General features: G+C 44.6%; 1 protein-coding gene across 2 annotated transcripts in view; it reads right to left on the bottom strand.

The window, feature by feature from the left end:
• Positions 1-23,319, bottom strand: part of MAP1B (microtubule associated protein 1B) — a 98,819-nt gene that overhangs the window by 7,830 nt on the left and 67,670 nt on the right. Inside the window, exons 1-4 of one of the 2 annotated variants that reach the window (XM_058309986.2) lie at positions 20,332-20,792; positions 17,923-18,005; positions 15,289-15,429; positions 1,584-8,091 (exon numbers count right to left, since the gene is read on the bottom strand). In XM_058309986.2, the coding sequence (XP_058165969.1) occupies positions 1,584-8,091; positions 15,289-15,420 (6,640 nt within the window). In that variant the 5' untranslated portion in view covers positions 15,421-15,429; positions 17,923-18,005; positions 20,332-20,792. Of the gene's footprint in view, positions 1-1,583; positions 8,092-15,288; positions 15,430-17,922; positions 18,006-20,331; positions 20,793-23,319 lie in introns of those variants that run through there. The other variant, XM_058309985.1, reaches the window with a different exon arrangement.

Here is a 23,319-nt window from a genome sequence, read left to right as displayed (position 1 = left end):
AAGAATGTCTGCAAGATTTTCTCTTGCACATTAAATCAATGCCATGAATACCAAATGAATATTGCTCATGGAAGCATAAACTGAGGGAATGGCTAAAAGCCGACCTAAGTTTTGTTTTAAAAATGAATCATTATCCAATTTTGTCTTTTTAGAAATCCACTGGAAAAGCATCCTCAAAGTAAATTAAAAAAACAACAACAAAAAGTAAATTCAAATGAACTCGTCTTTATTTATTACTTTGACTTTAAAGGTTCTCTTTATATGGCCAAAAAGGCTTGAAAATTCAATTGCATGGGCTAGGGTACATGTTCTGGCAAGTGTGGTAGCAAATTTCAGGTGGTTTTTATCTGTTGGAATAGATTTTATGTATTCTCTTAAGTGCAGGTCAGTCGTCAACTTTCTTAGACCAATGGGTTAATTATTTGGTGGTTTTTCATTAATTTTAAGCATGAACAGATTCAGTTCATTTTCTTCATACATGTAAAACACCGCCTGTAAAATCGATGCTCCATACTGCTTAAGGTAAAAATGTGTAGCTGTAACTAACTTCCCAAAATATGTTGAATGTGAAAGTCCCAAAGTTTCATCTATCAGATTTTACCTAATAAATCAAGGAAACAATATTTATTTTTCACTTCACATGTTCATACTTCTTTGTGAACTGTGATCTAAATCTTCTGAATAATTATGTTAAATAAGATTCACTAATGGAAATTCCAGTCATTGGCTGGAAGTAACAACCTGAAGCCTGGCCACCAGGGACCTGTTCCATCAAAAACCCAGGTCACTCACAACTTCTCTTAAAACACACACACACATATATATAAAAACCCAAGTCATTGCTGAGAACCTAATAAATCTGGGAATCAGAACCAAAACAGAAAGCCAGGGATATCAGCTCTTACCATGTGGGCTTTCTGAAAGAACATTATGAGTCACCATTAGTGAGGCCGTGGGATGAGGGAGGGACAGGAGAAGAGGCACAATGCTTTTCTCTCAATTTGTATTGGGTTCCCACTGGTCAACTGAAAGGATAATTTGTTGGCTGATGAAAAAACCGAGCATTGCCTGTAATGGGCATGTATCTAGCCTGGTTATTTATTTATTTATTTTTCATGAAAAAAAAAAATTGCAATGTAAATCTTGGGCTTAGACTGCCCATTCCAATCTGGGCTTGCTTGAAATTCCCTTAGGCCTTTGGGAGCTAGCTCCTGGCATTTTTTGCCTCAGCTTGATTCTGGGGACAGTATGGCTGAAGCTCATGCCAACATGGTTGACAATATCTACCAGGACTGCAGTGGCTGTGCTCCAGAACAGGGTAAACCCAGGAAGGCCAACTGGTGAACTAGAGCCACTCTGGTCCATATCCTGCCCTAAGCAGACGCCTGAAGGTCACAATGGGCTGGAACATATTCTCCTCTGGCAGAAGAGAATAGAAAAGGGAACCTAAAGCACCAACTGTGCTCTCCCATCTTCCTAGCCCAAGGTAAAACAGGTAAGTTTAAAGGCTCCATGTGGTTTCTTCAAATAAAAGCAAAACTTCTGCGGCCAGTCCAGGATGCCTGGCATCTTCACCAACCTACCTGCAGTTGCAGTCTTTACCGATTTGGACGTAGAGGCATTGGTGGCATTCTTGGTCTCCTTGTCTTTCTCCTCCCCACGTGCAGCTTTGACCTCTGGAGTGCTGGTGGGTTTTGTAGCTTTTTCCACAGATTCTTTCTTCTTAGGAGAAGCCACTCTGGACACCTTATCTGAGGAGTCCTTCAAGCCTCCTGGTTTTGGTGAAGCAGTAGAGGGCTTGGACTTCCCATCACCCTTCTTGACAGGTGATGATGACTTGGTCTTTGTACCTGGCTTTTTGGTTTTGGCCTTCTCTTTCAGGTCTTTCTTCAGAGCTTTGCCAAGGTTCTGCTCAATGGCCAAGGCCTCCGGATCCACCATGGACACATCAGGGTGGCGTGGAGAAGGGCTGCGGTCTTGCACGGGGGCCGGAGGTGGGTCCATGTGTTTGTAGGTGACAGTTTTGTCTGTGGGAATGGTTTCAGATTCATCTTCAGAGTCGATATTTGCATCAGCTGTGATGGAAGGGCACTCTTCAGTCTCCGGGGGAACATCTGAGTCTGTCTGCGATGGGGCCGACTCGCTAACGGATGTTGGGGGGGTTTCATCACACTGCCGCCCCTGCTGCTTGCCTCCTGGGGGTGGTGGGGCTCCTCCTGATTGAGTGAGGGGCTTCTCAGACTCTTCAGTTGGCTCTTCACTGGCAAACCACTCTAGAGGATTGGGATTAATGAAGGAGGGTGAAAGCTCTGTCTTAGGATGCTTGTATTCACAGGAGGACACAAGGCATAAATCGACATCCTGGCGGGCCTCAGAGGGGGACTTCTTTTCAGCAGTGTAGCAACGGTCTGGAGTCTCATAGGAATATGTAGTTGTCTGAGGGGTTCTCGTGATTTTCTCTGTAGTCTCATAACAGTATGTGGAAGTATCAGGGGCTCGTGTCATTTTTGTAGATGCCTCATAGGAGTAACTTTCAGACTCAGGAAAAGTGGCAATTTTCTCAGTCGTCTCATAAGAATAGCTGGAATCCCCAAGTGTGTGACCTCCACCTTCAGAGTCATCATAGCCATTGCTAATGTCATCTAGGAGCCTTCTAGACCTCTCAGCCTTTTCATAGCTGTAACCACTCACTTCAGGAGTCTTTGTCATCTTCTCACTTATCTCATATGAGTACCCACCCTCTTCGGGAGTCCGTGTGGTCTTCTCTGTAATTTCATAGGCATAACCACCATCCTCAGGGGTCTTGGTGGTTTTCTCAATGGTCTCATAAGTGTAGCCACCATCAGTTGGTGACTTTGTGGTTCTTTCTGTCTTCTCATAGTAATAGCCACCAACCTCTGGGGTCCTTGTGGTTTTCTCATAAGATTCATAGGTGTAACCTTCTTCATCTGGGGATCTGGTTGTTTTCTCAGCCTTTTGATAGGCATAGCTGAAATCACCAGGTGTCTTCCCTCCACTATCCTTCTCCACACCAGATGGGGTCAAATCTCTATTCAAGGCTAGATGGTGTTGCATTGTATCAAATAACATCGAGGAACGGAAGCCATAGGGCTCTGCAGATGCTGCATCCATTGGTGGAGAAGAGGAACTATGGCTAGCTGCTGTGCTCTCTTTGACTGCAGAGGTAGAATCTGAGAAACTGGGTGAATATAAAGGAGAGGACTCTCTTGGGGTCAGTGGAGAGATGTCAGATTTTGGTGAAAGTTTCTCTCCTTCCAGAGTTTGTACTTTTTCAGAGGTGAGTGAGGCATATAAGGATATATCTCTGGGAGGAACAACATCAGATAGAGTATCTTCTTGGAGAGGAGAAGCAATCTGAGAAGGGGTATGTGCGGAAGAGGTGGATGGGGAGGCCTCTACCTGAGATACTGAGATGAGCTCAGAAAGATCATTATCTTGGGTGTAGGATGGCTCCTCTGTTGGTGGTATCTTATGTGATAAACTAGAGTCCTGCATGTCAGAAGGACTATAGTCCACTTCAGTTGGACCATTTTCAGTGATGTGAAGCATACTTGCACCCACTGTAGGTTGATCTGGAGACTGTCGACTGAAGTCCATAGCAAGGGAATGCTCAGGAGATTCCTGACCGAACTCAATAGACATTGAGGATTGTTCAGATCTGTGATCTTGAACTGGTGTCCTGGATTTGGCTGTTTTAGGGGAGAAATCTGGTGGAGAGATCGACATAGGTCTTGGGCATTCTTCTTTAGATGGAGACATTTCTGTTTCCTGGAAAGTGGTAGGTGTTTGCACAACAGACACTGAAAGGGAATCGTCCACTTCAGTGGAATGTGGAGAGCCAACCTCAGCATGCAGAGAAGGAGACACATCATCTGTTGTTGGCTCTGGGAATGAGCTCGTAGCCACGGATGCTGTGGAGACTGAAGCCACACCCTCTATATGAGAGTATGTGTCTTCTGCTACACCCTCATCAACAGGAGTAGCAGACTTGTCTGAGACAGTGCCTTCAGAAATGGACATTTTAGTGTCTTCTTTAAAAGATCCAAACTGACTGACATCTATTTGCGTAGGAGATACATCTCCTAATTTCCTTTCATCCAAAGCCAGTCCTGGTTGAGAACTCAGGGCTTCAATATCATCATTTTTCTTTTCTTGACTAAAGTCTTCCTTTATTGGTATAAAGTCTGTGCTTTTCCCTTCTTGTTCCTCTTGGAAAAGACCAGTAGAAGTTATTTCAGAAACTGGACTTATTTGATCTGGAAAGCTCTGTTTTCCATTCTTTCCTTCAAAAGGACTTTCAATACATCTGTCCAGAGCCTTATCATCAGCACTTAGGAAACTTTCATATGCAGACTCTGATCCAATTAGGGGAGGGCTGCGTAAAGGAGACAAAACTTTTTCAATAGGAGACTCTGAATCAGGTACTGGTTCATCCATTGGGCTTATGGAAGGCTTTTCATTCTCATCTTTGTCATCATCAAATTCAAAACTCACTGGAACCGCTGATGGTTTTTCAGTGACTTCTGTGGGGAGGTGATTGGCCTTCTCGTCAGTGGGAGACTGATAGTAAGGTGTGTGGCCAGCACTGCCAGTCACAGACTGAGATGGAGACACCACTTCCAGGGTCTTATCCTCAGGACTCGCACAATGTTCTTCAACTACTTCTTGGGTCACCTCAGGAGACACTGGGGCTGCTTCTGGCTCTGTGGAGACTTTAATCTCATTGGGTGTCAGAGAAAAGTTCACACTACGTTCGCCCAGAGGGGTCTTTTCTATGGGTGATGGTGGAGATGGACTCAGGGATGGGCTCTTAGATGGGCTAAGTTTTTCATCCAAATCTGCTGAAGTGTCTTTGATTTCCAGTGTGGCACTCACTTTCACTTCTTTCTCTCCAAAACAGTAAGCATCATGTAGAGCAGATTTGCTGAATTTGTCTTCTTCCATGGACGAGGGTGGTGATATGGTGGAGGCTGAAGCATTGTAATCCTTGCCATCAGTAGCATCTGTTTTTGACCCATCAGATAATCCATTGAGTGGTGTAACAGTAGTAGGTTTGGCATATTCCTGAGAATACAGTGACGACTCATATTTGGTAATGTTTACAAATTCCTGAGATGGGGACTCTGTCTCTTCATTGTTGGTCTCATCACTCATCACATCACGAGGAGTAGACATCTCATCCATTGGGGTGGGCTCACTGGATATCTCAATGGTAGACTGAGTATAGCCAGAAGTGGCAGTGAATTCTTCAGGCTGGTCTTCTCGATTCTCCTCATCAGAAGCAGTGGCCTCACTCTCTGAGCCTCCAGGTAAAGTCTCATCATGAATTGAAGATGCAGGTTCTTGGGCAGGAGACTGGGCTCCCAGTGGCTTGGCTGATGTGGTAAGGAACCCATACTGATCCTCAACACCACCAGCCTCTGCTGCCTTGTCAACCACAGCCATCACGTAGTCTTCCGCTTCAATTTTTTCAGGCTCATATTCCTCCTCTCTGGCATCCTCTGCTTTGTACTCCTCATCACCCTCCTCCTCAGACTGTTCAGTTTCCCCTTTCTCAACTGCCTCATCCATGTCTTCTTCTGCTCGATCATCCCCACTGGCCACAGACTCCCTCTTCTCCTTGATGTACACGTCTGCCTCTGCCTTTGCCCTTTCCTCATCCTCAATGAGGCTGTGCTTGGAAGTTCTCACACACACATTTTCTTCACCATCTTCCTCTGGCTCCTCAGCATCCTCGGTTTCTGCCTTTTCTTCATAGTCTCCAGTCTCTGAGGATTCTTCAAAACCAGCTCCTTCATCTTCGAATTTTTCAATGTCATCCACTCCCTGCTTTTCAACTGGTTCCAGTTCCTCAGGTGTTTGCTCACATTCACCCTCTCCTTCAGTGGTGGTGATCCCCTCATCAGGGGACTCTGCAGGACCTTTGATGACTTCTGTCTCTTTCTGGATGACATAGGCTTCAACGGGCTCACTCTCCTTGAGTTTTTCTTCATCTTCTCTCAGCTCCAGCTGAGGCTTGATGTCCTTTGCTACATCGACCTCTTCGGCCTTTAATTCTTCAAAGTCCTTGGTTAGATCCTCAGGAGATGACATAAGGGACCTCTCAGCTTCGAGTTCTTTGGCAGGGCCAGTGGCTGCTATTTCAGCTGCAGCCCCCATGGCTGCTGCAGTGGCCACAGTGCCAATGGCTGCAGCTGCAGCCTCTGTTGTCTTGACTTCCTTCTTAATGACTTTAATTTTCCCCTTCTCCTTTGGCTTCCCAGCAGCAACAGCATCTTTCTTGACAGACTCTTCCTTCTTGGGTACTTTTGGTTTTAATGCAGCCGGTTTTTTTGCTTCAGATAGAGGTGTAGATGGTTTCTTTAAGTCTTTAGGGAGCTTCTTAATTTCTTTTTTGGGCTCCTTTTCTTCCTTTTTAACTTCCTTCTTTTCTTCCTTCTTAACTTCCTTCTTGGTTTCCTTTAGTGGTGTTTCTTTCTTAACCTCTTTCTTGGATTCCTTTTTCTCTTCTTTCTTGACTTCTTTTTTGACTTCCTTTTTTACCTCTTCCTTTTTTGGTTTTTCCTCCTTCTTGACAGGTGTTTTGTCCTCCTTTTTAGCCACTTCTTTCTTTGGCTTTTCCTTCTCCTCTTTCTTTTCTTCAGCCTTTAACTTTGTTTCCTTTTTCACTACCTTCTCCTTGGCAACTTTGGGTTTGACATCTGTAGCTTGCTTTTCAGCCACCTCAGCTTTCACTGAAGGTTGGTCTTCCTTGCTAGGAACCTCCTTTTCAGTCACCGGAGGTTTGGTCTCTGCTTTTGTTGGCTTGTCCTTTTTCACTGTTACCTTTTCTTTGCTTTCAATTTTGGGTGGCTTTTCTACATGGTTAACTTTTGTGGCATCAGGGGTTTCTTCTTTAGACTCCTTCCGCACAGATTTGCTGGCAAGTGGTTTTGTGGCTGGCTTCAGACTTTCTCGGCTATCAGCTCTTTGTTTCAGTTTTACTTGTTTCACTGTGGGAGAGGCTACCTGGCCAGTGAGATCTTTCTGGGTAGCCAGAGGTTGCTTCAGGAAATCTAAATGTTTGAGCTTTTCCAGCCCTTCCAGGATGTTGTATTGGGTGCTGTTTCCAGGGAACAGGACTCGGATGATTTTTTCTGCAGGGTTTGCTGGATGCCACACAATCAAAGATGAGACTGAAGTTAAATAAGAAATTGGGATATCTATTTCTTGACCATTAGGCAGAATTAGTTCTGCCTTGTCTTTGTTGGTACCAGTCCACTGCTGCATAAAATACTGCATTTCCTTGCTGCTTTTGACTGGGTTAAGCACGTACATCTCAAGTTTACCAACTCCCATTTTTTGGAAAAGAATGACAGGATCGATGGTATTGCCTACACTTCTAAATAGAGGTTCTGGTTTCATGGACAATTTGTTTAGGTACTGGAGAGTGAAACAAGCTTCTTCTATACTTCTCTTCATCTTGATGTTTGGCTCTGGGTTTTTCAGATTTTCAGGTACATTGAGAAACACAACCCCTAAGTCAGGAGAGATGAGGTTTTTCATCCAGTCACTGTTTGTGGTAGAGCCCTGGGACTGTTCCTCCTCGAGCTCTGCTATTTTCCGCTGTAGCATGCTGTTTATTCCAGGCAAGTTGTCGTCCCCAATGTGGGTGAGCAGGATGGAGTCCACTCGGTCCAAGTGCCGGATGAGCTTCCAGAAGCAGGATTTTCTTTCTGATCCTCCATTGATGAGCATATTGAATCCGTTCACTGCAAATAATGCAGAATCACCCCTCCCTCCTGGAAAAATGTAACAGCAGGGCTTGGATAGCTTTAGAAATCCACCAGAAGTGGGAGGTTCCAGGATGTCAAAGGGAGATGGGACTTCCACTGATTCTGAGAGATACTCAGTAAACTCTGAAAGTCCTTCCATTTCTGGCAATATAGAAGCTGAGTTGAGTTTAATATTGATGAAGTCTTGGAGATTGTGTCTGTCAAGATTGGAGTTCTTCCAGTCCCCTTCTTCGGGACAGAACAGGGTTAAGCTGGCTTTGTTGGCAGGGTGAGTGGTGCTCAGTAATTCCCCAATCTGGGATTTAAAAAACAAAACAAAACAAAAAACAAAGAAAGGGTTTAAATGACAGTCATCACTGATTCATCATCTTTATCTATTACTAGGTATTATAGGATCATTGGATGCACAAAAGCCTGATTTCAAATTTGCATTCATGTAGCGATGCTGGTTATTTAAATGCTGAAATACTTCCATCCTGAAAGGAGACCAGCCTCTGTCCTGAGGTCCCCCAATACCCAGTAACCTCCTACTGCCTCAATAACCCCCAGTCCCTGCCCTTGGACTCATTCCCCTCCCTTGATCCAACAACCTTGCATGTTCTTGCCCAGCAAGGAAATTCCAGAACCCTGTTTCAGTTCTAAGACCAAGGTCCATTCTGGATGCTACATGCTGTGCCACAGCAGTTATAACATACCTTGACTATTACCCCTGAGTACTTACCATGTAAAGATACCCTTTAAAAAGTATTAAACTTTTTAAAGTCCATTTCACCACCGATATAAAATGCTTTCATTTATTCCACTGTGCCTGGCAAAAAAGTCCTGATTGACACATTAAATGATTTAGATAATAGTTCACTTGTCTCCCTTTTAGAATCTGGTAGGTAAGAAAGACAAAAGGTTGCTTCCATCTACCCCTCCCCCCAAGACAAGAAGTTATGAATTGCTCATTACTGCAAAATTACTTGTTTCTGGCATCAATTCACACTATTTAAAACATGAGCGGTTTACCCAGCATATTCTCATACTACGGTTTAAAGTGCAATTTTGCAAATACAAATGCTTATTGAAACTGTGATGATTAAAGCTATTAGGTAATTAACAAGCAAATTGCCAAATTTGTCCCTTATTTGCTTATATTTAAATTCAGGTTGAGACACTACACTTTCTCACAACTCCTGCTCTTTCAGGCAAGCTGGATATGAGTGGAAGATCAAATTTGGCTCCAAAAGATTTCAACACCCTGTTTAGTACTTCCCATTGCACAGGAACATGAAAGAGCAAATCGGAAACAGAACAGAGATTGCAGTTTAATGAAAAAGCTATTTTCTTTCCCACTCCATATTATGGCCATATGTTTCATGGTCTTAGCTTAGTGGATTCTGAAGGGGAATTAGGTCATAAACTCCAATTTTCTTTTAGTTTCATCAAAGCTTGGAAGTCAGCTTAGAATTTCAAAATGAAAAGGGCTCTGGGTAATTGATAGAACATGATGAAAGAGCAAAGCAAAAGTTTCATTTGATCCAGCTGGTCTGAATTCTTATATTCTAGTACTAGAGTGGTTTTATCTGCCTCACATAACCCCCGAATATTAGCATTCTAAGGCTACATGTATGTGTGTAAGGGTCATTTACAAAATCTGAAGTTTCCATCACTGAATTTCAGTAAAACGGCCATTTTTGGTTTGTCTTTGACTTTGCTTTGACTCCTAAAAAGGAATAAAAAATATTTTCCATTTTGGAAGCTAAGAAAATTGAAAAAGCAGATGGTAGTCATCCTTGGGGAGAGTCTTCACTCAAATTATTTGCTTGCCAAAGCAAACATAAGCACCAGATATTGTTTCTTGTTCAATAATATTAGCATAGATCTTTATTCCCAGCACCATCAGAATGATTATGAGTCTCTCGATCCTAATTTTCACACAGGGTACATGCAAATTATTAATGTTTTATAATATACTTTAGGGAAAAAGCCAGGATAACTCAAACTGATGAATCTTTAATAGGGAAATGCTTACAATTAAGTTTAGTTCATTTTAATTTTTGAATTAAAATAGTATATAGTATAGCAGCATACTATATGTCCTCATTTTGACTTCCTCTAAAGAAGCCTGGAAATCATCATAGTAAAGGGTAGCTATTAATTCTACTATACTGAAAGTTCCTGGATAATAGAAAAAGAATCTTCTGTATCTTTGTATCTTATTCATCTTTTCTCCCCCAATATTGAATCAAGCTCAATGGATTTTGCTGAACTGCACGAAAGGGCAATTCAACACAAGCTGTCGTCCTGAAACAGGCACTTGGATTGGGGTGAGAGCCTGCTAATACTTGTTCAAACACATTCACTGCTCCCTTTGCCTGGTTTTTACAAAGATGGGTGAGAGGCAAGTCTTGAAGAAATATTGCTTGGGGGTAAAAACTGTCTTTTATTCTTATAATTACTTTTTTTCTGATTAAAGGCTAGCATAGTAGAAGAGGAAAGAAGGTATAAGAAATAAATGGCTTTCCTGCAGATGGTATCAATGAAACAAGATTTGAATTCCGAAACCATGGCCTAACTACATTTCCTTTCTTGATTAGGTTATGTGCTTTGCTGAATGAGGAAATACAGTAGACGGCATATCTCTGGGTTTTAGCAAGGCATTTAACAGGATCTCTGAACAGTGTGATAGCAGAATTAGGTGGATTTGGAGCCGCCCTATAAAAGGGTGCTGCTTAATGTCAGCCTGGAGGGAGGTCTACAATGGCTGTCTCAATGATCATTTCTGTACTGTTGAGTATTTCCTGGGATGAAAAGAAGATGATATGCTTATCAAATCAGTGCACAGCATGAAAATGGGAGGCACAGCAAAATGTGGGATGGCAGAAATAAGACATTTATAATAGTTTTTGACCCTGGGATGAAAATGACTAAGTCAACTGTAGCAGGATGACATTCTCAAGGGATAAATGTAAGGTCCTAAAAAACCAGCTGGGTAAATTAACAGGGAGATGAGATTTAATAGTGACACTCATGGAAAAGACTCAGGGATTTTTTTTTTTTTTTTTTAGTTGACAGTCAAATGGATTTATCACAAAGCTAAAGAAAGCTTAATCTTCAGGGACCTTCAATGGCATGGACCCTTTTCCAAAGTTTTGTACTTAACTGTGTATTATTAATATTTTTGTATTCTTTTTCTTAAAGGGAATCCCCCAAATTATGTAAATTGCAGAGCATGGCAAAGCCTGCATCACATCCCTGTTGATAGTTAGTGGATGGTGACATCTAAGTGTTACTTTTAGATTCAGTAAAAGATTTTATTGAAAACTACAAAACTCATCAACTCTCACAATCCTGACCTGAACAAAAAGACTCCTAAATATAATGTCCATGATGTATCATGGCATTTTAGAGAAACTGGATGGAAAAAAATTGGCTCAAGTCTCCCTTGCTGGCTCCTTCTCCTTGGCCTTGACTTCTAAATGCTAGACCAGGGCCCCCTTTTCTTCTTCTTCTTTTTTTAAAAGATTTTTTATTTATTTCTCTCCCCTTCCCACCCCCCCCCTCCATTGTCTGGTCTCTGTGTCCATTCACTGTATGTTCTTCTGTGTCCGCTTGCATTCTTGTCAGTGGCACCAGGAATCTGTGTCTCTTTTTGTTGCGTCATCTTGCTATATCAGCTCTCCGTGTGTACGTCGCCACTCCTGGGCAGGTTGTGCTTTTTTCACATGGGGCGGCTCTCCTTGCAGGGTGCACTCCTTGTGCATGGGGCTCCCCTACATGTGGGATGCCCCTACATGTGGGACACCCCTGCCTGGCATGCACTCCTTGTGTGCACCAGCACTGCATGTGGGCCAGTTCACCACATGGGTCAGGAGGCTCTGGGATTGAACTCTGGACCCTCCACATGGTAGGCGGACACTCCGTCAGTTGAGCCAAATCTGCATCTCTCCCCTTTTCTTCTTCTTTTTTTTAAATTTATTTTTTATTTATTTTTCTCCCCCCACCCAACCCCGGTTGTCTGTTCTCTGTGTCTATTTGCTGCATCTTGTTTCTTTGTATGCTTCTGTTGTTGTCGGTGGCACAGGAATCTGTGTTTCTTTTTGTTGTGTCATCTTGTATCAGCTCTCTGTGTGGGTGGCACCATTCTTAGGCAGGCTGCACTTTTTTTTTGCGCTGGGAGGCTCTCCTTACAGGGCGCGCTCCTTGTGCACATCAGCACTGCACATGGGCCAGCTGCACACGGGTCAAGGAGGCCCAGGGTTTGAACCGGGGACCTCCCATGTGGTAGACGGACGCCCTAACTACTGGGCCAAGTCCGTTTCCCCCCTTTTCTTCTTAATAAATTTCTCTCTCTAACCATTTTATCTTGTCTCAGGGCTTTAAGTACCTCTAGCATGCTGACAACTTCCATATTAATGTCTCCAGCTCAACTCAGACTTCTCTCAACTCTGGATTCATAGATCCAACTCTCTGATAATTCCAAGGCACTAAAACATGACCAAGACTGAAGTCTTAAATTTCCCCCACATATACCACATCTCCCTTCCTGCCAAAGGAACAGATTAGAAGGATAGTGACCAGAGACTATAAGGAACATTTGCTTTGTTTTATGAAGAACAGTAGGGTGAAATGAAGAATGATTAATCTGCAGGTGAAAAAACAAGACAAAACAAAACATTAGCAGTGTTGACGGAGGGTGTCTAACATGCACAGGTGGAAAAGGACCTTGAAGACACAGTAAGACAAGTAAGGAAAAACTTTCTAACAGAGAGAATGAAAGTGCTCCTGGGAGATGATGCATTTCATCACCCTGAATTTCAGAGAGTGGATGGGTTAGCCATATGACTCCTATTTGTAAGTTTTGGTTTTTCAGTTGGCCTGGGATGATTAAGACAAAAAACCTGAAGCTCAAAATACATTGATAGTTATATCATTCAGTCCATTTGATTTTAGCTGTTATTGTCAAGAAATGTATCATTTTTAGTTTTCCCATACTGTGTTTCAGTTTTCTCTGGAGTGACTGGTGTGCTTTAAGGATTGGATAGAAGGAACAAAAATGGACACCAAATGGCCTTTAAGGTCCCCTTCATCACTGAAGACATTCTGCACTCAACCCTTTATCCCAGGCAACAGTAGGCAGTCATAGCTCCGAGAGGGCTGGGAACCACTGGCCTAGTCCAGTGACTTTCAATCCACATTAGCTGTGGCGTCCTTTCTTCTAAAACCACAATGCAAATGCCACCCCATGTTCTCCTCTTCCCTTGTTTCCCCCCACCCCCTTGACAAAACTGATCTAGTCTGCTGGAAAAAACTCTAGAGATGCTTTTTTACATGAGTAGCACATTAATTTTTCCAGAATATTGGGGTGTGGGTTATGGGCGAGGCAGAGGAAAATATGACATATATTCTGCCCTTAACAATAGCCACCTGAATATAAGGAAGATGCACGCTTTTCAGAACCCTTCCAATGATTACAAACCCTTCCATAAACTTGCATTCCTCAGTGAAAGCCATTTCTTTTACTTCATAATTACTGGCAAAATCTGATGCATGCACAGGCTAATATTAATTTAAAATTCTACTTCTGTGGTCTAGTAGAAATGATTTAAGCAACAGTATTCACATTATACTTTTAAAAAAATAGTAAAGAAATAGGTATTGTTGAGGTCCAGGTGGATGAATTATAACTCCTTATTTAAAATCTTTCCAATGCCAAGCCCTTTTCTTTACATACTTCTTTTGTTTAGTTTTACAGTGATAAAAACATATCAATGACTGGGGTAGAAACAACCATGAGAAACTAACTGCAGAACTAACTAACAGAAATGCAAAGGGGCACCCATGTGCATATAAGTGAGTCGAGGGTTCAGGACTGACCTGAGCCTAATGGCAGGCCAGTTCACTGCTGGCCTGTGTCCCTGAGCCTTGGTGTTGCATCCAGACTTGAGCACCTTCTCAAAGACAGGTGTCACGGGTTACCTGACAAATGCCCAACTGCACCCGGGCACAGTGAGAGCATGCAGTCATAATTTCACAGCAAATTGTGGTGTCACAGTGATCACACACTAAGTTCAGGGAGAAGGTACAGCAAGATGTGTAGCCCTACTGTTGTCATATCGATGCAATCTAGCAGAGATTTACTGGGTCTTTCCTTTTTGCGGGGACCAATAGATACAAAGAAGAACAAGACATGGGGCCTGAACACTAGCAGCTTGGATTACAAATTCTGAAGGAAGGCAGCGTCCAAACACTTTCCTTTTGGAGTGATAAGGAAGGCTTAAGAAGCCTCTGAGGGAGAAGCCAACAGATTGCCATCATTTTATGGCAGATGATGGCACACCTTCTGAAATCTGGGGCTCCAAAGACAAAGCAAAATGTTCCTTTTCAGTTTTCCATCCCCATCCCCCACAATCCCACCCCTACCCCCATGGGTGGTGTGTGAAACTTATGGCATCTGACAAGTATTTTTACAGAAACCTCCAGGTAAGTCAAATAACTTGGGCAGTTTGTTTATAGTACTTGTCCCTGATCAAACAAACAAAAACAAACAAATAAAACCCACAGAGGCTCTCTGTGAAGTACAGGGCTAACAAAGATTAAGTGCAGAAAGACACAGGGCCCTTTGCAATACCCATGAGACTGAGAGGCCATCTCAGGAAGACAGTTTTGCACAGAAGCGATAACTCCTCTGCCAGCACATCCCTCAACCTCTCTATTTAGAATCTGCTATCAGCTACAGACAGTCCCCAGCTGCTATGGTGAAGGCCTCACTGTCTCTGTAACTGCTATAAACAAGCAAGATGAGAGACGCACATTGTTTTGAAAACAGAAGTCTCCCAGCCAGGGTAAATTCTCCAGCAGGAATACCCGAATTAAAATTTGTTACTTGATTTTAGCAAATATCCCTACTCATATAGTTTTGAACACTTCACATGCATCATTTTTGAAAAAGGCATGTTCATAAGAAATATGAATGATTCAGCTTCAGTCTGACAACTTCTTAGGCATCTTTTTCATGGGGCAGAGGTAGGGATTAGGCATTAACAGTAAGAGAAATCACAAATAATTAGACCAGGAAAATAGGTAAGAAAATTGAAAGAGATCAGGGCAGTTACATCTTATCCAAAGCCCAAAAGATCTGTGGGGTATTCTTTCAGAAAACATGAAAGGTGGGTTTTCTTCTGGCTCTGTCACTTCCGGTTTCCTGGACAGGATTTCTGCCACCTGTAAAACACTAACTGTGGATCCCCTCCCGCCCACCCCCATACATATCTCAGACACGTTGAGAACGGTTCCAATTAATCATAGATGTGTGCTCGGCATTCCTGTGGTGACAGGCCACGGAATGGCTGTGTGTAGGATCACACAGTTTTGCATATCTCAGCATTCTTGCTCATCTCGAAGGAGGCGTGACATTCCGTCCCTTCACCCTTTAGCTCCCTCCAGTGCAGCCTTCAGCTGCAACAACAGCCAAGTCACCGTACAGCTTTTTCAGACAGGAACCCACCTCTTGATCAGTGAAAATCTCTATGAAGTTCTGGAAGGAGAAAGAGCCGGCCTGGAGAATGAGCTCCCCGGTATTTTCAAAGCACTGCCCAGTGAGCACGAGCAGCTTGTGCCGGGCAGCATCGGTGATCATCAAGCGCACCTGGAAGAAAGCACAAGGCGCAGGACGTGAGCCGTGGGCAGCATGGCCTCCGTGCCTCGGCCGGGGCCAGCCTTCGGAGCACTTCTTTATTACCGACAAAAATCATTCATTCTCTGGGATTCTCATGTCACCCGGGGGCTGGACAGGTCCCTGCCTGTAGGTGTCACCCACAAAGCCAAGGACTGTGGGCATCAGCCCGCCTATGAATGCTGTTTTCAGAGTTTTGCTACAACCAAGCCAGCAACAGCAGTGGACTTCCTCCCTCGAGGTTCCCCCTCTCGGAGCAGTCACTGTAACGGGCAATCATTTGTTCCACAGCTGCTCAGAATTGTCTGCCAGAAGCATGCGGTCTGTGAAGACTTGCAAGTACCTCGCAGGCTGAGCCACCCAGGGCAGCCCAGGTCCCTCAACTCCCACCTCATGAAGGACTGGTTTCCAACTGGGGTCCCAAGTCTACTCCTCCCCACCCAGGATCCTTTTCCTGCCCAGCCCTATACCAGACAAAATGGGATCGGAAAGAAGCTTGACAGAAGTGAAAGGCTGCTCCGAGTCTTAAAGAGAACTGTCAGTGGTTTGCACTTGTGACCTTTAAGTGGCAGGAAGCCAGCCTGTCCTTTAGCAGCAACCCTGCTCTAAGCACCAAGGTGTTAGTTCTGAATCAATTCAGGTCAGCACCTAACCTGCCAGGCAGCAGGCTAGGCCCTGTGGGAGACACAAAAGCCAAAAGTCATGACTCCTTCCCCCAAGAACCACGCAGTCAAATCATAGAGAAGCACATGGACCCAAGCCATTGTTCCATCTGCTCCACAGACAAGCCTGAATTCCTTAAAGAAACTCTCCTTTTTCCGTTTTCATTTTCACAGCTGTTCCAGGCAGACTGCCTGAATATATATTAAACTTCCATCATTTTTCAAGTAGTAATTACTTCTTGACTGTTAGTCACGAAGAGATTGTTATCGCACCACTCTCCTCAAGCTTATGCCTTAATGGATTTTCAGAGGGCCTGGTGATCTGAAATGGGATCAAAATAGGCAATATCATGGGAGCCAAAAAGTGGAAACAACCCAAGTGTCCATTAACTTGGTAAATAAATCATGGTACATACATGCAATGGAATATTATAAACCTACAAAAAGGAATGAAGTACTGAAACATGGATGAACCTTGAAACATCATGCCAAAAGAAACCAGAAACAAAAAGCCATAAATTGTATGATTCCATTTGCATGACCAGTCCAGAATAGGCAAATCTATGGCTATAGACGGTAGACTAGAGGTTGCAAGGAATGGGGTGAATGGGAAATGGGGAATGCTAACGGGTGTGGTGGGGTTTGGGAGGTGTATGTGATGAAAATGTTCTGGAATTAGATAGTGGCGGTAGTTGCACAACTTTGTGAACACAAATGCAGTTTAAAAAAATCACTGAATTATATACTTTCAAAGTGTAGATTTATGGTATATGAATTATACCTCAATAAAAAAATAAAAAGAATGCAGTCAAAGAAATGCTCAAAGCATGGGTAGAAGAGACACTGCAGATAATGGAGTCCCCCAAAAACTTTGGCTGCTTTATGTATAAGAAGCAACTCATTCTTAAAGGTGCTGAACCCTAATAAAGGAAGTAGAACGTGGAGCCAGATCAAAACCTCAAGCCTGGGGTGACCCGGGATCTTATTCAGCCACATTCTTATCTTGCAGTGTGCTCTGAAGCACCCAATGACTCTCTCTGGCAATAACTTCACATGGTGGTAACACTATTAGTAATCATAATAAAAACATTTATATTTCAGTTATTACGCGTCACACTTTGTTCTAAGTACTCGACACCTTCTACGCACAGCATTAAATATGAGTATTAACGGTGGGCACTGCTGCACGATCCATTTCATAGAGGTGGAGACAGACAAAGAGACAGTAAATAAGGTGCTTGAGGCCACCCTCCTTGGAAGTGGCGGACCTGGGACCCTGCGCCCAGGCTGGCCGGTGCTGGTGTCCATGCTCCTGACGCCACGCTGTCCTGCCTTTCAGCAGCCATGGGGGAGGCCCGTAGCACTGAATGAGGCATGCAGCTGAGACGTCATTCTTCTCCAAATTTGGTTCCTGTGTATCCCAGGCCAAGGGCTTGGAGTTTACTTCCCCTCCTACATCCCTTCCGGATCCCATCCCAGTAGCACAGCAACCCCACGTAACCAAGACTTTATACCCTTTGCCTCAATAAAATATTAACTTCCAGCTAACATCTTCCACTATGTCCTTATGGAAGAGGAGAAGAGGGCTACGTAAAGCTCAGGGTTCCAGATTTGGAGGGGCAGTCTGGGTTAGTACTGCTGCAGCGGACCGGCCACCGACTGGGGGTGAAGGAAGCATCCCCGCACTGGGACTTCTCTAATCTGCGTCCCTCTTTCTCTTCCATCTGCCCGGCCCCTCTGATCCCTGGGTCTCTGAGTCCGGAGCATGATGCCCTGCAGTGACTCTGCAGAGCCAAACGCTTACCTCAGTGCTGACTGCTTCATCTGAAGGGTTGATCAGGACCACCGTTTCTAAAACGTCACTTCGGTGGTGAAGGATTTTTTGTCCTGCAGGCACAAAAACACAGAAGAGACCCTTAGATTTTCCGGATGAAAGCCGCCCCGCCCGGCCTGGAGCAGCTGGGGAGTTTCTTCTGCCTCTCAAGTGGCACCCCGGCCCCCCGGGATTCTCCACACTATCTTGGGAAACACAATTGGTGTTACTAAACAAGAGTGTGTGGACCTCAGGCTCCTCCCAGCGCTGGCTCTGTGTGGTCGGTGCACCCCGACTCTCACACTCTCCTGTTTTCATGGGTGATGGCCAGGCTGCCTCTGTGCCTTAATGGTGGTTTTCATCTGAGACAAGGGGTGGGTGCCAGGAAAACTCAACAGGGCTCTTGACATTTCCTTTCTCATGGTAATTGGGGATGTTTCTCCCTATCAGCCTTTCTTTTAGTGAGAACTGTGCTGAGATTAATTAGGAGCCTTATTGTGAAATGAATGACACGCAGAAACCCCGCTAGCAATTAGCCCAACAACCAGCATGGCTGGCTGAGGCAGGCTTACAGTCTGATGGGTACTCATTAATTAATTCACTTGCTCATAGAAAAGTGGAGAAACTGTGTGCAAAGGAAAAAGAGAGAGCAACGCTCTTACTGGACAGAGTGGCCAAATGGCTCCCTAAAGCAAGCGAGGTGATGGAGAACAACAAGGCAAAGTGTTATGTCTGAGGAAGGCTAAAATTTGCAGGGCCTTTGGCTCCACATCCCTGATTTCCCACACCCTACAGATTTTAGGGACATCCTGTGGATATGAAGTGGCTGAGGCCTATGGATGACGTTCTACGGAGCCTCCCCTTCCCTCGACCGTGAGGTGAAAGTGATCAGGCGGATGTGGGTGAAATATACTCTGCCAGCCCAATGAGGTGCAGAGAAGAGGATGTTCCTCAGATAGGTGGGAAGGAGGCGTGTGGTTGGGGGGTTAGACGAGAACCTGTCTGCAGTTTGGAAGTACAAAGCGTGGGTGACAGCGGGAGATGGAACAGAATCTGAGAGAGATACCAAAGCAGAGAAAAACAAGCGAAGACAATGACCAAAAAACAATCCAGGCTACACAGTCAGGGCTTTTATCCTTTTTAACCTTAAGATACCCTACAAAAACAGGAGCATGTCAAAGGACCTACCACCATCCCCATTTTCAAGCTCATCCTTCTCTATTGTCTCATTCATCTTTCCTAACAGCTTATATTTACCAAACAACAACAACAACAACAAACAACCCACATTAGACATGGAAGAAGCCCAAACTAATCAAATACAGTAGCTTACTATATGTCAGACAGTGTTGTAAACAATTCACATTAATTCCCCAGAGAATTAACCAAGGTCACACAACTAGTGAGTGATGGACCCGGGATCCGAACCCAGGCTGCCTTGCTCTAGAGCCCACACACTTCACTGCTCTGGGTGATTACTAGTTATGAGACTGGGATTTGGGAAAAACAGAGACTGCACAGACATCAAATGCCAAGAGGGGCTAGAGAAAAGTCCACAGGTGTGAAACCAGAAATGTGCTTGAAGAAGCAGGAAGCCAGGAAAAATCAGGAGAAGAGTGGCAAAATAAATAAATAAATAAAAGGCAAGGGTGGCAGAATATCCATACAAAAGAGGGTGAAATTCCAAGAAGGCGTACGCTTTCTTCCAAACAGTTAAAAAAAAATGAAGAAATGCCAAAATAGAAAATGTCCCAATGATTGAGCAGGCAAAAGACTGACCCTGAAAAATAAAAATTAAACTAAGACACTGGAGAGAAAGTTCTTTTATTGTGAGTGCTGATGTCTGTAATTTTTTGGACATTGTTTTTAGGCTTGGTTGTATTTGCTTTTGACTACTATGTGCATTTAATGCTAAAGAAAATCAAACTGAACAAGCAAATCATAAAAGGAAACTGGCCAAACATAAAACCGTCCTCTGCCTAGGTCCTCCCATCAGTGGCCTCCTTGAAACAAAGACTTCAGGAGCTTCACAGGAGTGAACGTGAGACAAAATTAAGCAAAAAGAGAAATGAACAGTCCTTCCTTTCATCATACTTTTGACATGACTGTTTCCAGCACCCGAAACACCAAGCACCATGTCAAGGTATGGCTGCAGTCACAATCACATTTTGTAGGAATCCACAAAAGTAACCTTGAGCAGGGTACTTAAGTGGCTCCCTTCCCAAAAGATGCTAAAGAAATCAGAGCCTCTTTCTTTCCTAAGGGACCATACTCCATCCCCCAAACCCTAAGCAGCCCAAGCTTTTGCCCCACACAGCACGCCCTTCCTCAAAGCCCTTCCTCAAACACACAAGCAAGGTTGTCTGCTGCCACGGGGCGCCTTGCCAGGGGGCTTCTTACCATGTGCAAGAAGTTCCTTTGCTCTTTGGCTTCCTCACTTGCACAAACAAAACAAACGCCATGTGACGACTGCCGTTTACCTCCACTCCTCCCAAGTCACCTTTCAGATCTGTCTGCCCAGGAATTCAGCTAACGATGTTCTTTTTGTCCATCTTTGGAAATACTGAGAGGAATGACACAGATGTGCCCCAAGATGCTAGGGCTGCTCCTCCAACAATAGCCTTTTGATAGGATCGGATTTGAATGAAGGAGGGGATTTAAAGAGAGACGCTTTGGGCCTTGGCCCCGCCAGACGGATGGCCAAATTCTTCCCCAGGAAGACGTAACCAGGGGCTGGGCCTTCCCGGCATCCGGCAAACCCAGGGCCTGCCGGAGGGGCTCGAGTGCTGAGCCCCCACCCCCGGCATCCCCGTGGGACGCCGGCTGCCCTGCTGCAGGCGGCTGGGCTCTCGGCTCAGGCTGCTGGGACCAACACGAAGTTGCATATTTGAGGAATGTTTCACACTGGGAAAGGGGCCAGGCATTCTGAAGGAGAGGCCACCACCCTCGTCTGTAAAGGTCTCATTCAGTGGCTTCAGAAAAGAAGTTCCCAGGAAAGAAAGACAACACATTTCCAGCCTCTCTCCCCTTCATTATAGTCCGCATTCTCCATTCTCTGGGCTCCATTATACACCTCACAAGGAAACCATTAGGCAACATCAATGAATAGTTAACTCTCCTCAGCACGGGTCTGAGGGAAGCAAAAGTGGGGGCTTGAGATGGAATGGCTGTGTCACTTATTGCTTTGATAAGAAAAAGCCTTTGAGAGTTTCCCCACAGAACTCAGTGTAATTGTGAAAGCTCAACCTGAAAAAAAAAAAAGACTGTTGTGTGACAAAAAAGGGTCTGCTCTACCTCAGAATCAAAAGAGGATCCCTTAAAGCACTAGGTCCTTGCAGACAATGAGACACTTGTCTGTACTCTCCCAAAGCCTGTATTATTGCTGGGAATATTTCTTTTTAGAAAATGTTAGATTAATTGAATCTATGTGTCTTTAAAGGTTGAGCTGTTTTAGTCATTTGTTTTACTATTAGCAGGTGATTTCAAAATCCCGTGAAACTCTTTCTATGTATGCAATTTCTAGGATGCTTATGGGGCCTCTTCTCCATAGTTTAGGGTTCATCTAAAGACACCCCTCCCCCCCACACACACACACCAGCTCTCTCCCTGGTTTAGAAAAGGCCAACTATAGCTGAATTCAGAGACACCCACCAATGAAGCGCAGCCACAGCCAAATCCCCATGAAGTCCAGAACCTTCTCTCTTGCACACATCTGATGCTTCTCTTCCCCAGACATTCCACACGTTGGTTCCAGAACATCATGGCTAGGAGACTGGAACCTCTCTGCCGGGGCCAGAGCAGCCCTGCCAAGGTCTCAGCCCAGGCTGGCAGCTGTTAATGAAACAGCCTTGCGCAGAGGACAGAGGGCTGGATCTACAGCCGCAGAGATGCCAAGGGAATGGGAGAGAACCCTTCGGGAAAATAAGAACTAGTATCGCAAAGCCTCGTATATTGTCTTTAAGAGGAGGATAACTCTACAGGTCTTGAGGATGCAAATTTACTTTCCATTTCCAATAATGATCCATTCCAGAACTTTATTTCTACAACTTTGTTTTCTTGAAAAGCTAGGACTCCAAGCTTAATGTGGAAGGAATAATTGAAGAATAAAGCCTTCCTTTCTGACCAGTATGAAAGGGAGAAGATGAGGAGGGCCCTGAATCACTGGACTAGAGCCGGGGCCAGGGGTTCCAGCCAGGAGAGGAGCCCCGGGCCGCCTGTCGGCTCCTGCTCGCTCAGCCCCTTCAGCCCCCCGCCCACTGTCGTCCCTCTTCACCTGCCACCTTCGGCTCCAGCCCCTTTCCCAGATGAAAATCACAGTGGGGTCTTTTTGGAAAAAGCATCTGATACTGGGATTCAGCACTAGAAACACTTCCGAGGTGAAGTAACAGAAATCAAAGCAAGGCTTAAAAAGATTCTAGAGTTAGAGAAAGACATGCACAGGGTAAAGTTGGTCTGGATCACTTAGCTAAAAGTTTAAGGCTTGGGGGGGGTCAAGAAAATATCTTCTGTGTCAGTCTGTTTTGAGGAAGGAAGGAAGAAAGTGAGGGAGGGAGGAAGAAAGGAAGGAGGAGAGAGGGGTGAATGAGAACAAGGAGAGTTCCTCAACTCTAGTGGAAATCACTCCCCAGGGTAAAATTTTGCTAAATGGATGAAAGCAAGACATAAAAGGTGCTCAGCGCAGTAACCAAAAACTACCAATAGCATCCTTTAACAAAAATTTTTTATTTGGCATAATATGCAGGCTTCTTTCTTGTAGGAATCAACATAATATGCAAAGCAAAAGTGTGTTCTGTTTGAAGAGAAAGGGAGCTGGTGTGTGGGGGTGGTGGTGGGGGGTTGAGATTCCAGTAAATCTTCTTCTGCAGAGCAGAAAGTGAAGAGTCAGCAGCAACACAGTCCCTCACAGACGTCCTCTGCCCCCGGATTACGAACCCTGGGGCACAGAGCGGGCTGCCAGCCTGGCAGAAAGCCGTCTCCTAAGCGCCCTTCTCAGAGGGAGGGAAGGTATGAGCAATCAAGGAAACCTCCCAAGCAGCACAAAGACCTGTTTCCAGGAGACCCCGATGGCACTCTTGTTCTCCTATCCCACCTCAACATTTCTAACCAAGAAAAGCAGAAAGAGAGGGGAAAAAGAAGGGGTGGACAGAGGTTATCTGGTAATAGTGCACCCACAATAAGCAGATCTCCTTCCCAGATGCCCAAAGATCAGGGGAAGAACCAAAAGGGAGGCAGCCAGGTCTCCCAGAACCCTACAAGCTCTTCTACAGAAAGAGAAACCGCCTCAGGCCTGAGGGAAGAGGTGACGAGGCAGAGCTGAACAACCAAGTCCCCTCACACCCACTGCTGAGATTCTCTTAAAAACAAGGGTGCCAGGAGGCTTCGTATCTC

This window comes from Dasypus novemcinctus, chromosome 2 (genome assembly GCF_030445035.2).
Source record: "Dasypus novemcinctus isolate mDasNov1 chromosome 2, mDasNov1.1.hap2, whole genome shotgun sequence".
Lineage (NCBI taxonomy): Eukaryota > Metazoa > Chordata > Mammalia > Cingulata > Dasypodidae > Dasypus > Dasypus novemcinctus.
The sequence above is the reverse complement of the archived record's forward strand: the minus strand, read 5'-3'. Positions and strand labels throughout refer to the sequence as shown.